This window comes from Hypanus sabinus, chromosome 17 (genome assembly GCF_030144855.1).
Source record: "Hypanus sabinus isolate sHypSab1 chromosome 17, sHypSab1.hap1, whole genome shotgun sequence".
Taxonomy (NCBI): domain Eukaryota; kingdom Metazoa; phylum Chordata; class Chondrichthyes; order Myliobatiformes; family Dasyatidae; genus Hypanus; species Hypanus sabinus.
The window spans coordinates 79,021,588-79,040,086 of NC_082722.1; the positions used below are offsets into that span (position 1 = coordinate 79,021,588).

General features: G+C 44.9%; 1 protein-coding gene across 1 annotated transcript in view; it reads right to left on the minus strand.

Moving 5' to 3' along the window:
• LOC132407056 (fatty acyl-CoA hydrolase precursor, medium chain-like) overlaps positions 1 to 18,499 on the minus strand; it is a 50,728-nt gene that overhangs the window by 19,789 nt on the left and 12,440 nt on the right. Inside the window, exons 3-7 of the mRNA XM_059993302.1 lie at positions 16,040 to 16,181; positions 8,155 to 8,288; positions 6,575 to 6,728; positions 4,675 to 4,779; positions 2,632 to 2,736 (exon numbers count right to left, since the gene is read on the minus strand). Of these exons, the coding sequence (XP_059849285.1) occupies positions 2,632 to 2,736; positions 4,675 to 4,779; positions 6,575 to 6,728; positions 8,155 to 8,288; positions 16,040 to 16,181 (640 nt within the window). The remainder of the gene's footprint in view (positions 1 to 2,631; positions 2,737 to 4,674; positions 4,780 to 6,574; positions 6,729 to 8,154; positions 8,289 to 16,039; positions 16,182 to 18,499) is intronic.

Below are 18,499 nucleotides of genomic sequence, written 5' to 3' on the forward strand. Positions count from 1 at the left end.
ACACTTCCCTGAATATGAAGCTTCCTTTGGTCAAGAAAGCACAATAGCATGCTGAGGAGATTGAGACATAGAAGGTGCCTTCCCCCCACCCATAACACCATTTGAACCACTTTTCACAGGGGCAGCATCGAGACTGTCCTGACCAGCTGTACCGCCGTCTGGTTTGGGAATTGCAAGGCACCTGAACACAAGTCCCTACAAAGGGTTGAAAGGACTACTGAGAGGATCATAGATTGAGCTCCTCAGCGATACACTGTGGATTAGGCCCTACAGACCTTTGAACCTTGCCGCCTGGCAACCCTCAACAAACCCGAGCTAAATCATGGGACAACTTACAATGACCAGTTAACCTACTCAGTACGCCTTTGGACTGGGGGGCGGGGGTAGAGAGAACCTCCTCCGGGAGGACGTACAGAACTCCTTGCAGAATGGCACCAGAATTGAACGCTGAACCCCAGAACATCCCAAGGTGTAATAACATCCCACTAACAGCTACGCTACATCGATGTCTCATTTCTACCCAGCAGGAGCGCTACGTACACAGGGCACTGAACATTCTGAATGATCCCTCCCATCCATCCAACAGTCTCTTTGACCCCCTACCATCAGGCAGGAGGTACAGTAGCATTAGGACAAGACCTGTTTGGATGGGAAACAGCTTCTTCCCCCAGGCTGTGAGACACCTCAACTCACTACCACCACTCAGGCCTCAGCACAGTCGTGTTAAACTGTTTACTTTTCAACTTCTGTCTTTAAGCATCTTATTATTTGTTAATACATTTGTGGTAATATTACTTTGTGTTGTGTCTGAATTATAGAGAGAGGTAGTTACACCCAAGGTGCAGAGACACAGTGGGAGGGGGATTGACCTAACAGAGGGAAGTCACAGTGGTTGTGCCTCTGTGACTCAGAAGGGAAGGAGACAGAAGAGGCACGCTGTGGTGATAAGGGATTTGTTAGGGGAGCAGACAGGAGGTTCCATAGGTGAGAACAAGATTCCCAGATTGTATATTGCCTCCTGGGTGCCTGGATATCTCAAATCGAGTCCTCAGCATTCTTAACTCAGAGGATGAACAGCCAGAAGTCGTGGTCCATGCAGGTACCAATGGCATGAGTAGGATGAGTGACGAGGTTCTGCAGAGGGAGGTCAGGGAGTTAGGTGCTAAGTTAAGGGGCAGGATCTCTGGATTCCTACCCATGCCACGTGCTAGTGAAGCCAGAACTAGGAAGATTATACAGTTTAGTACGTGGCAAAGGAGCAGGTGTAGGAAGGAGAGCACAAGATTTTTGGATCATTAAGCCCTCTTGCAGGGAAGGTGGGACATGTACAGAAGAGGCAGTTTGCACGTTAACTCTTTATTCCTCTCTATAGATGCTGACTGACCGGCTGAGTTCCACTAATGTACTTCGATTTGTTTTTTGCCTCCTTGTACTCAGTTCTACCACCGAACCACTCACCTCAGCAGATCAATAATTACTGATCGTTTGCAAGAGAAACAGACATGCTTGCAGAATGTCTGCAAGGCCAAGAAGAGGTGGAGCTGAGACACAGTTTGACGTGGCCTCATAGGACATAACAGCGCAGTACAGGCCCTTCAGCCCACAATGTTGTGCTGACCTTTTAACCTATTCTAGGAATCTAACCCTTCCCTCCTGCATAGTCCTCCATTTTTCTTTCATCCATGAGCCTATCTCAGAGTCTCTGAAATGTCCCTAATGTATCTTTCTCTGGGAGGCAAGGTTCCCTCTAATGACCAGTGTGTAAAAATCTCATGCTGTGCAATTGTTTTCCCAGTGAAAACAATATGTGCACTGAATAATTTCTTCAATAAAAACAGTATAACTAAGCCAGTTCTAAAATCTGCAGTGAAATCCTTGCAAACTCCACATTATCAACATCAGAAACCAGAAAAGGAAATATGATTGTGTACTATCCTGAAATATACTTAACACGTGCACACCTAAAAGGGAAGACTGCTGGCAGGGTGTTCCACACATCCACCACTCTGTGCAAAGAAACCCGACATCCTCCCCATACCTTCCTCTGATCACCTTAACATTATGTGCTCTTGTATTAACCATTTCCATCCTGGGAAAAAGTCTCTGGCTATCCACTCAATCTATGCCTCTTATCATCTTGTACACCTCTATCAAGTCACCTCTCATTCTCCTTCACTCCAAAGAGAAAAGCCTAGCTTGCTGCACCTATCCTCAGAAGACATGCCCTATAATCCACACAACATCCTGGTTAATCTCCTCTGCGCCATCACTAAATCTTCCACATCCTTACAATCAGGCAGTGACCAGAACTGAACACAAGTGTGGTCTGACCAGAGTTTTATAGATCTACATTACCTCACTACTCTTGGTAACGTGGCAGTTCTATATAACCTTCAGGAGGTAGGAATTATAGTAGCAGCAGGACTCGGACTGTGTGTCAGGACACACAATGGCCATCGGTCCATTTTCATCCACCCCACATTTTCCTGACACACCTACCCAGACCTGGACAACCCATCTCAGAGATAATCCTCTGCAGACCGAGAATGTGTGAGCCTGGTGACGTTACAGTAGATACACAACTGAAAACATTCACAAAGCAAAGAGGCTGAGAGAGTGCCTTTCACCTACCGCACTCCCAGTGAAGTTAAGTATTTCTACTTCAGACTTGCTCCTGAGGCAAGTCACAACCTCCAGTGAGGTGCTCAGACCACAGCCCACCTTGCCTGCGATCTCCTGCAGAGAGATTGACAGTCAGTTTGATAAAGGACAGAAACTTATCTGTCAATAGGTTTGAAAGAGTACAGAGGAAATTTATGACGATGTTGCCAGGACTTGAGGACTTGAGTTAAGTGTGAAATGTTTAAGAGGAATACGTGATGGAAACTTCTTCACTTAGAGGTTGGTGATAATCCAGAAGGAGCTGTGAATGTGGGGTCAATTTCAACATTGAAGAGAAATTTGGATAGGTACACAGATGGAAGGGTACAGAGGGTTATGGTCTGGGTGCAGGTCACTGGGACTGGGCAGAGTAATAGTTTGGCACAGTGAGGGTAAGAATAGGATGATTTGGCAGATGAAAGCGTGACTGAGGCATTGGTGCAGGGGGCAGGGTTGCAGATTTCTGGAACATTGGGATGTCTTGAGGAAGGTGAGACCTGCCACAAGAAGATGGGGTACACCTGAACCCAGTGCCCTTGCATGCAGGTTTGCTACAGCAGTTGGGGAGGGTTTAAACTAAATTGGCAGTGAGATGGGAACCAGAATGATAGGGCTGACAATGGGGCTGCATCCAGGTGCGATCTGTAGCGAGACTGTCAGGAAGCACAGACAGATGATAGGGCAAAGTTGCAGTCAGTGGGATGTTAAAGTTTAACAGGGGGCAAAATCACAAAGGGTGGAGGTAGAATGTGGAATAAGGTGATCTTGTTGCGCCATTAGCAGGTTACCTACTGCTGTTGTAGTAGGGATGAGACTGTGGGCAATTCTGAGTCACGGCTGTAAGACGACTATATTTGGAAGCTTAACATTCAACATGTACATCTTATCAAAAGGACAGGCAGATAGGCAGGTTGTGTGGCACTATCGGTAAAAAATAAAATCAAATCCTTGAAAGGGCTGATATAGGATCAGAAGATATAGAATCCTTATGGCTAGATTGAAGAAACTGTAAGGGTAAAAAGACCCTGATGGGAGGTATGCACAGGCCTCCGAATGGTAGCCAGGTTGTGGGCTACAAATTACAATGGGAGATAGAAAATGCATGTAAAAGGGGCAATGCTGTAATAATTACGGGGGATTTCAATATGCAGGTGGATTAGGAAAATCCAGCTGGTGCTGGATTCCAAGAGACGGAATTTGTAGAATGTCTGTGAGATTGCTTTTCAGAGTAGCTTGTGGTTGAGCTCACGAGGGGAATGGCAATTCTGGACTGGGTTTTATGAAAAGACCCAGAATTGATTAGGACGCTTAAGGTAAAGGAACCCTTTGGAGTCAGAGATCAAAATATGATAGAATTTGTCCTTCAGTTTGAGAAGCAGATAAATTGTATGTATCAATGAGGGCATATAATAGAGCACAAATTAGTGCGAAGTTGGGGGATGGGGAAGCTTTTAAAAACCAATAGAAGGCAACTAAAAAAGCCAGTAACGGAAAAAGATGAAATATGAAGGTAAGCTGGCCAATAATATAAAAAAGATACCGATTTTCTTTTCCAGATACTTAAAAGGGAGATGAGAGTGGATTTAAGACTGATGCAAAATGACGCTGGAGAGGTGGTAATGGGGGAGAAAGAAATGGTGGAAGAACTTAATAAATATTTTGTGACAGTCTCTGTGGAAGACACTAGCAAAATGCCAGAAATGTGAGAGTGTCCACCATCTACATCAGGTTTGTTTGATCTCTGGTTTCTGATTCTGCAAGTTCTTCTGGATTTCAGTTTCTTTTAGAGTACAAACAAACATCAGATACTCTGCAAATGTTAAGAGGTAGAATGAATACAGACAAAAAGAATAAAATAGTGTCTCTGAAAAATGTATCATTTTTATAATAAGACAAGGCAGATCTTTGGATGGGTAGAGGAGACCACATTGGGAGCACCGGATGTGTGTGTATTTTACTGAATGTACCTGTGAGAAATCAATCTGAACCTGACCTCTGAAAGAAGTTACTTACCTGAACTGTCGCATTTGGATCAGGGTTAAAAAGTACTTTGTAGAGAGCAGTGCCACTCTCGGATATCGCCTTGTGGAACAGACCTGTCGCCAAGGGGGAAGCAAGCTGTGGAAGCAACAGATGTAATCAGTTCAGGTGGTTCTTTGTCAGCCAGAGCGGTGGGTGGGGCAGTGGATAGTGGGGATAAGTTCACTCCCTACTAAATGCTCCCAATGGTGTCTGCCTCATATAGCCTCTGACAATTAAATCCAGCTCCTGGATGAACTACCAAGCCCAGCTGAACTGTTTCTATAGACAGGAGAAGTGGCAAAGGCAGGTTACCGGCGTCTTAACGCAAGTTGCTTCAGGGAGATGGGGCTTGTCAGCCATGATTGGCAGCTTATCAAGGAGAAGGACAACTGAACTCAAACCTCTGCAGCCTTCCAACTATATCAACTCATGGGGAAGGCTTCAGGAGCAAACCCCGAAAATAAAACCTGGAGCTGGAGAGCCTCAGGCAGTCATACATCGCGTTCAACACTGACTAGCGACTCCTGTGACACTGCTGGTGCGAAACAGAGATTTCTCTGCCATTCGTCGGCTGCATGGAGAAGGGCAGCCCTCTTGCTCTCCATGTTGTACTGCCCTGGCTTGTGTACTGGCCTGTATAAGGCTGCTAGGCTGCGGCATCCATTGTTGAACCCAACCAGGGAGCCTCGAGCAGCTCAGACTACACCGAAAGTGTCCCTTCCCAGCCTGGGGGAACAATCGCAGCAGGATTCACAACACTGCAGTGGTGATGGGATTCAGGTCGGCTGCTGTCAGCGGAATTTCTCCATATGGAATTAGAATATGGTGTTTTAATCATTCTCTTATATGACATGACATTTTAAACACAAGAGATTCTGCAGATGCTGGAAATCCAAAGCAACACACACAAAAATGCTGGAGGAACTCAGCAGGTCAGGCAGCATCCAAATCAACATTCAGACTGTTTGTTGCTTTGCAGCGACAGTACAATGAGGCGTAAAATTATTATAAATTACAAAATAAATATTGCTAAAACAAAGGAGTAATGGGGTCATGTGCAATGGTTCATTTAGAAATCTGACAGCAGAGGGGAAGAATCTGTTCCTTGAACATTGGGCGTGGGTCGTCAGGCTTGTGTACCTCTTCTCTGATGGTAGTAATGAGAAGAGGGCACGTCCTGGATGGCAAGGGTCCTCAGTCAATGATACTGGTGAAATATTGGTTCTTACTGTAGGATGAATCTCACAGTGAGTGGCTGGTGTGAGGTGAGACATCAGGCCAGAAACTGGGTCCCAGCCTCAGACCAGCAGAAGCTGACTTGGGATGTAGAGCTGTCAGGCTGCATCGCTGTTCCACTCACGTTAAGTTGGTTTACTGCTGTACTAAGATACACTGGAGCAGGATTTCCCAGTGGCTGTAATGGGATATATGTGATAGATAATGGAATCTTAATTGGAATCGACTGAAATTGCCTTGATTCTGGAGAGGTGTCAGAGGAGTGGAAAACTGCGAACTCAGTGCTACTACTGAAGGAAGGAGGGAAGACAAGAAGAAGAAGAACTGCATTATTAAGGAGTTAAGAGCAGGACTTTTAGGAAACAAAACACCAGAGATGGTATTTTCACCGATTACCTTCCGGTTTGTACTGCTTTCTCTCACCAACTTTCTTGTTCTGGCATCTTCCTCCTTCCTCTGCAGTCCGGACTGAAATGTCAACTGCCTATTCCCCTCCATAGGTGCTGCCTGACCTGTGAAGTCCTTCAGCATTTTGTGTGTGTTGTTCAGGAGTGAAGAGAGAGTTCAGTGAGAAAGATTCCAGTGAACTCCCTTGGCCTGGGCCAGTCAGGGGAAATGTCAACTAACTCAAAACATTGGAAGGCAAATAGCTTACGAGCAATGATACAGAAATTCCTCCAGCAGACTCCCCGAATATGGTGACCGAGTTGGGATCTCCTCCGAAGCTCTTGATGTTTTCTTGGACCCACTTCAGCGCTTCAATCTGATCCATCATTCCCAGGTTTGCCGGCATATGCTCGTCCGCTGAGCTGAAGGAACAACTTGCCGTGTCAGTAAGTGTATGGTCAGGCACTTTGGTCGAAGAAAAATAGGGTAGAATATTTTCTAAATGGAGAGAAAATTCAAAATCTGAGGTGCAAAGGGGCTTGGGGGTCCCTGTGCAGGACTCCCTAAAGGTTCATTTGCAGGTTGAATCTGTGGTGAGGAAGGCAAATGCAATGTTGGCATTCATTTCAAGAGGACGAGAAGTTAAAAGTAAGGATGTAATGTTGTAACTTTATAAAGCACTGGTGAGGCCTCACTTGGAGCATTGTGAGCAGTTTTGGGCCCCTCATCTTAGAAGGGATGTGCTGAACTGGAGAGGGTTCAAAGGAGGTTCATGAAAATGATTCCAGCTTTGAACAGCTTGTAATATGAAGAACGTTTGATGGCTCTGGGCCTGTATTCACTAGAATTCAGAAGAATGGGGGTGATCTAATTGAAACCTATCAAATGGTGAAAGGCCTTAATAGAGTGGATGTGGAAAGGATGCTTCTGATGGTGGGAGAGTCTAGGACCAGAGGACATCGTCTCAGAACAGAGGGGTGGAATGAATTACTTGTTTAGCCGGGGAATGGTAAATTTGTGGAAGCATTGTCACAGGCAGCTATGGAGTTGTTTGTATATTTAAGGCAGAGGTTGATCGATTCTTGATTGGTCAGGGCAGGAAGGGATATGGGGAGTAGGCAAGAGATTGAGCTGAGAGGGAAATGGATCAGCCAAGATGAAATATCAGAGCAGACTTGATGGACCAAATGGCCCAATACTGCTCCTATGGTCTCATGGTCTCTTTAGTGTGCATCTGTCGTCTCCTGTCCCTCCACCCTGATGACAGCAATGAGAAGAGAGCTCATTCTGGGTGATGGCAATCCAGAATGATGGATGTTTGCTTTTTGAGGCTTCGTGTTTTGAGGGTGTTCTGGATGCTGGGGAGACTATTGGCAAAGTTTACAACTTTCTTCAGCAGGGAATACTGGGGGGGAAGGACTGGAAAAACTGTGTGGAAAGGGTGGAGGTTATTGGAAGTGGTTTATTATAGTCACATATTGATACAATAGAAAAACCTGCCTTGAATACTGTTTGTGCAGATCTCAGATCATTACGTAGGGGGATAGAACAAGGTAATACATGACAACAGAATAAAATGCTATAGTTACAGAGAAAGTACAGAACAGGTGTACACCATGGAAAACAGAGGGAGCTTCACTCTGGGTCTGACTCCAGGAGTGTGTGATTGGACAGTGTAGAGGGAGTTTTACTCTGTGCCTGATCCCGGGAATGTGTGATGGGAGGATGTGGAGGGAGTTCACTCTGGGTCTGACCCCAGGAGTATGTAATGGGAGGATGTGGAGGGAGCTTAATCCTGTCTCATTACTTGAGAAATGAAGAAAGGGTTGCAGACGAGAGGCCATTCACCTGAGGAATCCAAGAACTCCCAGCCGATACTGGATCACCACGACCACCACGTCCTCGTACGCTGCAAGTGAAGATCCGTCGTAGAGTAATGTATTCCCCACCACAAAGGCCCCGCCATGAATCCAGACCATAACCTAGGACAAAGCAGCCTGTGGTTAGAACCTGGGCCTCCACTAACTGGCTGCAGGAGCAGCTGAGAGCCAGCAGAGAGACAAGGCTCATTTGATTCAAATGGCTTTGTTTCTGCACAGTGATCCTTCACAGGTATCTTGGTTTAGGGTGAGAGAGGAAAGATCTAGAGGTGGTCCCAAGGTCCCACACTGCCAGGTTTGGAAAAAATTATAACCTTTGGCAATTGTGAAGCAGTTTGGATTACTTTATTCAACTTATCTCTGAACTGGTTCTACAAACTCTACAACCCTTTCTCAGTATTATTCATTTTTATTTTCACAATTTGTATTATTTTGAAAATTGGTTGTTTGTCAGCCTTTATGTATAATTTTTCATAAACTATTGCATTTCTTTATTTTTCAGTAAATGTCTGCAGGAAAATGAATCTCAAGGTATAGTCACTGACATTTACTTTGAGAATGAATTGATGTTGAACTTCAAGGGGCAAGTTTTTCCACAGACTGTTAAAAATATACACTCAGTGGCCACTTTATTCGATACCTACTGTACCTGATAAAGTGGCCGCTAAGTGTATGTCCGTGGTCTTCTGCTGCTGCAGCCCAGATTCATCGTACTGTGCATTCAAAGATGTTCTGAATGCCACTGTGGTAATGTGCGGCTAACTGAGTTACTGTCAGCCTGAACCAGTCTGGCCATTCTCCTCTGACATCAGAATCCGGTTTAATATCACTAACATATGCCAGGAAATATTTTGTCTTTGCAGCAGTAGTAGATTGCAATGCATAATAATATGAAAAAACACAAATTGAAGTATATATTAAACAGTTAGACTAAATAAGTAGCGTGAAAATAGAAATAAAAGAGTAGTGAGGGTTCAATCGGTTCAATGTCCTTTCAGAAATCGGATGGCAGAGGGGAAGACATTGTTCCTAAATCACTGAGTGTGTGCTTTCAGACTTCTGTACCTCCTTCCTGATGGCAGCAATGAGAACAAGGCATGACCCGGGTGATGGGGGTCCCAAATAGTGGATACTGCTCTTTTGAGGTATCGCTCCTTGAAGATGACCTGGATGGTGGGGAGTCTAGTGCTCATGATGGAGCCAATTAATTTTACAACTCTTACTTTGACCCTGTGCAGCAACCCCCCACCCCCACCATACCAGACAGTGATGCAGCCAGTTGGTATGCCTTCTCATCACTATATGAAAATCTGCCAACAATAGTTGTATCATGGGTAAATTTATAGATGGCATTTAAAGTGTGCCTAGTAATGCAGTCATAGGCATAGACATAGTAGAACAGTGGGCTTACACATTCTGTGGAGCACCAGTGTTAATTGTCAGTGAGGTGGAGATATTATTTCTGATCCACATAGGTTATGGTCTTCTGATTAGGAAGTTGAGGATCCATTTGCAGAGGTACAGAGGTGCAAGTTCTGGAGGTTCTTTTTATCAGAACTGTTGGAATGATTGTGTTAAGCACTGAACTGTAGATGACAAATAGCATCCTGACATAGGTATTTGTATTGTCCAAGTGATCCAAGACTGTGTGAAAAGCCATTGAGATTGCTGTTGACCTATTGTAGCAATAGGCAATTTGCAGTGGGTCCAGGTCCTTGCTGAGGCAGGGGTTGATCCTAGCCATGACCAACCTCTCAAAGCATTTCACCACCATGGATGTGGGTGCTACTGGGCAATAGTCATTAAGGCAGTTCATACTGTTCTTCTTGGGCACTGGTATAATTGTTGCCCCTTTGAAGCAGGTGGAAACTTCCAACTGTAGCAATGAAAGATTGAAAATGACTTTCAACACACCCACCAGTTGGTTGGCTCAGGTTTTCAGAACCCTACCAGGTATTCCATCAGGGACTGTCACCTTGTGAGAGTTCAACCTCTTGAAAGACAGTCTGACATCAGCTTCCAAAACAGAGATCACTGGGTCACCGGGTGCCGCAGGGATCCTCGTAGCTGTTGTTTTATTCTCCCTTTCAAGGTGTACATAAAAGGCATTGAGCTAATCTGGGAGTGAAGCATCACAACCATTCATGTTAGGTTTTGCTTTGTAAGAAGTAATGGCCAGCAAACCCTGACGGAGTTAACATGCATCCAATTCCTTATTTCACCTCATTCTGAATTGTTTCTTTGCTGTTGAGATAGCCCTACGAAAGTCCTACCTGGTTTTCTTGTACAGTCCTGGGTTGCCAGTCTTGAATGCCACAGATCTAGCCCTCAGCAAACTACCTGCTGTTTCATCCGCAGCTTTTGATTTGGGTGTGTACGGTATGTTCTCGTAGGCACACACTCATCCACACAGGTTTTAATGAAGTCAGTGTCAGCTGTGGTGAGCTCATTCAGACTCCAAGATGAATCGGGGAATATAGTCAAGTCCGTTGATTCAGAGTGGTCCGGTAAGCACTCCTGTGGCTCCCTTACCCATACCTTCTTGATATCATCACTTCTGGTGCTGCAGTCTTCTGTCTCTGCCTATACTCAGGGAGTAGAAGTACAGCCACATTATCAGACTTTCTAAAATGTGCGTGTGGGGATAGCATGGTAACACTCTTGATGGTCTCTCATTAACAAGGCATTTCCATCACAGAACTGCCACTCACTGGATGTTTATTGTTTTTTGCACCATTTTCTGTAAACTCTGGAAACTGTTGTGCACTAAAGTCCTAGGAGATCAGCAATTATAGAGATACTCAATCCACCCCATCTGGCACTCACAATCATTCCACAGTCAAAGTCACTTAGATCACATTTCTTCCCCATGCTGATGTTTGGTCTAACCAGCAATTGAACTTCTTGACTATATCTGCATGGTTTTATTCATTGAGTTGTTGCCACATGATTGGCTGATTAGATATGAAGACCAAAATACATAGGAGCAGAATTAGGCCATTTGGCCCATTGAATCTGCTCCACCATTCCATCATGGCTGATCCCGGATCCCACTCAAGTCCATACACCTGCCTTCTCGCCATATCCTTTGATAACCTGACCGATCAGGGAACTATTAACTTCTGCCTTAAGTATACCCAAGGACTTGGTCTCCACTGCAGTCTGTGGCAGAGCATTCCACAGATTCACCAGTCTCTGGCTAAAAGAATTCCTCCTTACCTCCATTCTAAAAGGTTGCCCCTCAATTTAGAGGTTGTGTCCTCTAGATCTAGATACCCCCACCATAGGAAACATCCTCTGCATATCCACCTTATCTAGTCCTTTCAACATTCGGCAGGTTTTAATGAGATCCCCTGCATTCTTCTAAATTTTAGAGCTGTCAAACACTCCTCACATGTTAACTCTTTCATTCTCGGAATCACCCTCTTGAACCTCCTCTGGACTCTCTCCAATGACAGCACATCCTTTCTGAGACAAGGGGTCCAAAACTGTTGACAAACTCCAAGTGCAGCCTGACTATTGTCTTACAAAGTGTCATTATCTCCTTGCTTTTCTATTCTATTGCCCTTGAAATGAATGCCAACATTGCATTTGCTGTCTTTATCACAGAATCAACCTGTGATATAAAATTAACCGTCTGGGAGTCTTGCATAAGGACTCCTAAGTACCTCTGCACCTCTGATGATTGAATTTTCGCTCCATTTAGATCATATTCTGCACTATTTTTCCTTTTACCAAAGTGCATTACCATACATTTCCCACTGAATTCCATCTGCCACTTTTTTGGCCATTCTTCCAATTTGTCTAAATCTTGCTGCATTTGCATTGCTTCCTCAGCACCTCCAAACCCCTCCACCTATCTTCGTATCATTCGCAAACTTTGCCACAAAGCCATCAATTCCACCATCCAAATCATTGACAAACAATTGAAAAATACTGTCCCCGAGGAACACCACTAGTCACTGGTAGCCACTAGAAAAGGCCCCACTCGCTGCCTTCCGTCTGTCAGCCATTCCTCTATCCATCCCAGCATCTTTCCTGTAACACCATAGGATTTCATCTTGCTAAATAGCTACCTTGATAAGGTGCTAAACATGCAAAACACCTTATCAAATTCATTCTGAAAGTCCAAGTAAATGACATCCACTGCCTCTCCTCTGTCCACCCTGCTTGTTACTTCCTCAAAGAACTCTAACAGATTTGTCAGGCAAGATTTCCCTTCAGACGAACCTTGCTGACTTTAACTTATTTTATCTTCAGTCTCCAATTACCTCAAAACCTCATCCTTAATAATAGACTCCAACAATTTCCCAACCACTGGGGTTAGGCTAACTGGCTTATAATTTTCCTTTCTTTTGCCTTCCTCCCTCCTTTCCTTGGATCTGTGGGGCTGAAAGCCTGTGTTACATTATGATGTATTAAGCCAGTCAGTGCTTTCTTGAATTAGGGTGGAGAATTGTTATTTTGCTTGTATTTTCCTTATGGTTTAAGATTCTGAAGTTTGACTGTAATTTTTATATAATATTAGATATACTTAAAAATTATAATAATTAAATATAATTCTTTTTTTAATTTTTTTTAATTAGTTTTTCAAAACATTTTACAAATTAAAAACCCCAAATCCCAATGAGGAACATTAAAACAGTGCAAAACTAAGTATACAATAACAATATGCTACAAAGGAAGAGAATTTAGCAAAAAAAAGCACCTAAATTAAAGATAAGTAAGCTTAGTGTCCTCCCCAAGCCCCACAACACAAGAAAAAACAACAGCAACTCCAGACCAACCACAACACAATATAAATATAATTCTAGCAATATTAAACAATGATTATAAAATCACACAATATGTAACCTTAATAAGTGGTAATTGTTCAGTGAATTTTCTAGTAATTGTAGTTCAGTTGATTGGGTAGTTTTCTGGAAGCTTCTTGGTTTTACTGTAGCAGATGTCATGCTACCTGAATCTTAAATGCAAATTCTTATCACTATAATGTTGATAACTTCATCCGTGGAAGAGGGAAGATCTTTGATTTGGCTACACCTGGGGACAATGTGAAAGACCAGCCCAGGACAGAGCACCCTGTCAGAGGCCTACGCCCCAATAGGGGTGAGGGGAGAAAGTTAAAGGAATGTTGTTATCTGTACTCTGAGTCTGAGGCCACCACAACTTCCTTTCTTTTTGTTTATTTTGTTCTTGTCACATTTCATTAAAACAGACATCCCCAAGGACCAAGGAATTGACTGTCGACTTCAGGAAGAAGATATGGAGGGAGCACACGCCAGTCCTCATCTAGGAAAGGGTGAGCAGCTTACAGATGCCCCCAAAGACTCTAGCAAATTTCTACAGATGTGCTGTCGACATTGATGGATATATTCTCACTCTCTTTCTCGGTGGAAGTCTGAGTTTCTGCCAGTCTTCACAAGCACATCTGCGTGCTCCATCTCTCTGCATTTATCTCTGAGTGATTCTCTTTCTCTCAGTGTATCGCTCTCTCCCCCTCCGTCAGCCTCCCTCTCTCTCTCCCCTCCCTGTCAGCCTCCCTCTCTCTCTCCCCTCCATCAGCCTCCCTCTCTCTCTCCCATCCCTGTCAGTCACACTCTCTCTCTCCCCTCTCCTCTGTCAGCATCTCTCTCTACCCTACACCCTCCCTGTCAGCCTCCCTCTCTCTCCCCCTACTCTCCCTGTCAGCCTCCCTCCCTCAGTCAGTCAGTCTCCCTCCTTCTCTCCCCTCACTCAGTCAGTCTCACTCCCCATCTCTCTTCCCTCCCTCATTCAGTCTCCCTCCCACTCTCTCCCCTCCCTCATTCAGTCTCCCTCCCTCTCTCTCCCCTCCCTCAGTCTCCCTCCTCCTCTCTTCCTCCCTCCCCCCTCCTCATTGGTCCTATTCCTATTCCCATCCCTCATCAGCCCCCCCTCCTCCTCCCCTGTCAGTCACCCTCTCTTCACTTTTAGTCATTCTCTCTCCCCATCAGTCACCCCCTCTCCCCATCAGTCACCCCCTCTCTCATTCCCTGTCATCTCCTCCTCCCGTCACACCGGTCAATCATCCCTTCTCCCCTGTCACCCCTTCGTCACTCCCTCTCCCCATCTCCCCAGTCAAATCCCATCCCCTCTCCACCGTCAGCACTGCAGTCCTCCACCTCCCCCGCCAGGCCCCCTACTCTCCCCCCTCCCATCAGTCACCCCTTCTCCCCCTCCCCTGCCAGTCAACCCCTCTTCCCTGTGCTCATTTCCCCCCTCATTGGTCCTCCACTCTCCCCCTCCCCCACCAGTCACCTCCTCTCACCATACCCCATCAGTCTCTTCTTCCCCCTACTCTGTCAGTCACCCCCTCAGCAGTTCCCCCTCCCTCTTTCCTGTCAGTTCCCCCTTTCCCCTCCCCATCAGTTCCCCTCACCCACTCCTTCCTTCAGTCCCTCTTGTCAATTCCCCTCTGCCCCTCTCCCTGTCCTACACCCCCCGCCCCCACCACACACTCAGTCTGAGGCACTCACTGGCTGTCTCTGAAGCAGGATGTACTCCTGGTCGGCGCCCCCGACACTCTTCCCCTGTGTTGTGGTGTAAACTGTGATGGACGTTCACTTCCTGGGGTCGGGGGTGGGGGGGGGGGTGCCTCTTCTTTCCAAACACAAAACATGCCACTTATAAAAATTGAACAGTCTCAGGTAAACCTCCAACTAATATTCTTTGTTTAGCATCTGCTGTCAACGGGAGCCAGTCTTTAGTTCTTAAAATGTAGATGAAAAGCAGTAATCAGATTGAAGTTGAGAAAACTCATCTTTGCAAACAAGCACTGTAGAAACTGGTGCAGACTTGCTGGCTCACTTGCACCTTCCTGTTGCTGAAGAGGTGCAGGGTAAGATAATGGGTTATTTAATTTGGCTTTATTTTCTAACAAAGAATGTTAATTAATTCCAGGAAGCTTGCAGACCAGAGGGACAATCACTTAACACATCAATAACTCTTGTATTATTAGATTGTAAAGTGTGTGTTCTCGTGGAGTTTACTTCACAGCATTTCTTGTAGGTAGCTGGTAGCTTTTAGACAGTTTGTGTAAAAGGGTATCTGAAAGAATATCACGTGTGTGAGGTCACCCAAGTAGCAACGAAACAGTATGAAAGAAGAGAGCAGTCCAGTTCATCTGCATTGTTGGTATGTCTTTTTCATTTATTGGAATTGTATTTGTGTTTTGGAAATCCTTTGTGTTTATGAAATGGTTTGTAGTTCGGATGTCTTTTACAGTCACAGAAAAGTTCAGCACAGAAATAGGCCCTTTGGCCCATCCACTCCATGCTGAACGATTTAAACCACCTCATCCTATCGACTTGCACCTGGACCATAGCCCTTCATACCTGTCCCATTCTTGTACCTATCCAAACTTACCTTGAACGTTGAAATCAAAAGCATATCCACCATTTGCACTGGTAGCTCATTCTCTTCCACTTTCTGTGAAGAAATTTCCCCTCATGTTCCCCTTAAACTTATCACCTTCACCCCTCACCCATTTATGAGATAGAAATCCTCTGAGTTTTAAATGTGTTTGAAGCATGTTGTCTGAACTTAAACACGTATCATTGAAAATAAATGAAATGTGCTTTAAACTATTATGTTAGCTGTAAGTAGGGTGAGGGGATCCACCATTCCAATAGTGGGTATTGACAGCTGAAGTCAGTGTGGAGAATAAACAGGAAGTGGACTAGTCTTTGTAGATTGGATAGTCACAGTATAACCTCCCGTTAGTGAGGATACCCATTGCTATTTATGTCCAATAGAACGTAAGATCTTCGTCTGAGTTTAGAGATTCACAGTCAGCGGACCCAACAGCATCACAAACCCCATACAGTACTCACGGAAAGCTTTGTCTTGTTGTCACTGGGCTGGACAGGTGTGTGCACATTCAGGTACAGGCAATCTTCACTGTACGTTGCTGGCCATGAGGTAACTGGGAGCAAATCTAACAGAAGCTCTGTTATAGTTGAATTCTGTAGACATCTGGGACATGAGAGAGAGAAAGAGAGGAGTGGATTGAGTACGAGTGGAGGTCAGTAACCCTGACCACAGGAGAATAACCCAGTTCAGCGTGCCAAATAACCAGGAGCTGCCAATCTGTGGCCATCATGTTAACGTTGGCTGGCCATTACAATGAATCATTCATATCACTGCTTTCTACCCAGTCCCCCTCCTCCCTCACCACTTTCCCCCAGAAAGTGTCCCATCCAGATGCTTCACAGCTTGGTTATGGCAACTGCTCTGCCTGAGACCGCAAGGAGCTGCAGAGTTGTGGGCACACTTAGTACATCGAAGAAACCGGCCTCGTCTCCATGGATACGGTAACAGGCCGAGATCTCATCTCTGTTGTCAGGAGGAGGTACAGAGCCTGAGGACTGGGAAATTATTCCCTATCCCGCCAGGCTCCCGAACTGGTGTGGATAACTTCACTCACCTCAACTCTGATCTGACTCCACAAACTATGGACTCACTTTCAACAATTTGACAACTCGTGGTCTCTGTAATATTTATGTACTTGTTTATTATTTTTTTTTAGTTTCTTTTTGTTGTTGCACTAGGCACTAGAATACTACAGCACAGTACAGGCCCTTTGGCCCTCAATGTTGTGCCAAACCATATATTCCTTAAAAAAAATACTAAAACCCACACTACCTCTATTTTCCTTTCATCCATGTGCCTGTCCAAGAGGCTCTTAAATACCCCTAATGTTTTAGCCTCCACCACCATCCCTGGCAAGTCATTCCAGGCACCCACAACTCTTTGTGTAAAAAACTTACCCCTGATGTCTCCCCTAAACTTCCCTCCCTTAACTTTGTACATATACCCTCTGGTGTTTGCTATTCATGACCTGGGAAACAGGTACTGACTATCCACCCTATCTATGTCTCTCATAATCTTGTAGACCTCTGACAAGTCCCCTCTCATCCTTCTACACTCCAAAGAGAAGAGTCCCAGCTCTGCTAACCTTGCCTCATAAGATTTGTTTTCCAATCCAGGCAACATCCTGGTAAATCTCCTCTGCACCCTCTCCATAGCTTCCACATCCTTCCTATAATGTGACCAGAACTGAACACAATACTCTAAGTGCAGTCTCACCAGAGATTTGTAGAGTTGCAACATGACCTCTCTACTCTTGAACTCAATCCCCCTGTTAATGAAGCCTAGCATCCCATAGGCCTTCTTAACTATCCTATTAACCTGTGCAGCGACCTTGAGGGATGTATGGATTTGAACCCCAAGATCCCTCTGTTCATCCACACTCTTAAATAACCTACCATTAACCTTGTACTCAGTCTTCTAGTTTGTCCTTCCAAAATGCATCACCTCACACTTATCCAGATTAAACTCCATTTACCACTTTTCTGCCCAAGTCTGCATCCTCTTGTAATCTTTGACAACCTACAGCTCCATCCACAACTCCTTCAATCTTAGTATCATCCGCAAATTTACTCACCCATCCTTCCACCTCTACATCCAGGTCATTTATAAAAATCACAAAGAGCAGGGGTCCCAGGACAGATCCTTGCAGCACTCCACTAATTACCGATCTCCAGGCAGAATACTTTCCTTCCACAACTACCCTCCGCTTTCTTCTTGTAAGCCGATTTTTTATCCAAATAGCCAAGGTTCCACTGATTCCATGCCTCATGACTTTCTGGATGAGTCTCTTGTGGGGGGGACCTTGTCAAATGCCTTGCTAAAATCCATGTAGACCACATCTACCACCCTACCCTCATCAATTTCTTTTGTTACCTCTTCAAAAAACTCTATTAGGCTCGTGAGGCACGACCTTCCCTTCATAAAGCCATGTTAACTATCATTGAGTAGACTACTTTTCCAAATGCTCGTAGATCCTATCCTTAAGAATCCTTTCCAATAGTTTGCAGACCACCGACATAAGACTCACTGGTCTATAGTTCCCAGGATTCTCCCTATTACCTTTTTTAAACAAGGAAACTACATTTACCATTCTCCAATCCTCCGGCACCTCCCCTGCAGCAAAAGAGAATTCAAAGATCATAGCTACTGCTGCAGCAATCTCTTCTCTCACTTATCCACAGCAACTTGGGGTATATCACGTCCGGCCCTGGGGATTTATCAATCTTGATGTTTTTAAGAAGATCCAACACTACTTCTTCATTAATCTCCACATTGTCCAGCATGCAGGCCTGTTCTATTTTGACCTCACCCTGATCAAGGTCCTTTTCACTTGTGAATACTGAAGCAAAGTATTCAATTAGGACCTCCCCAATCTCCTCCGCCTCCAGGCACATGTTGCCCTCTTTATCCTTTAGCAGCCT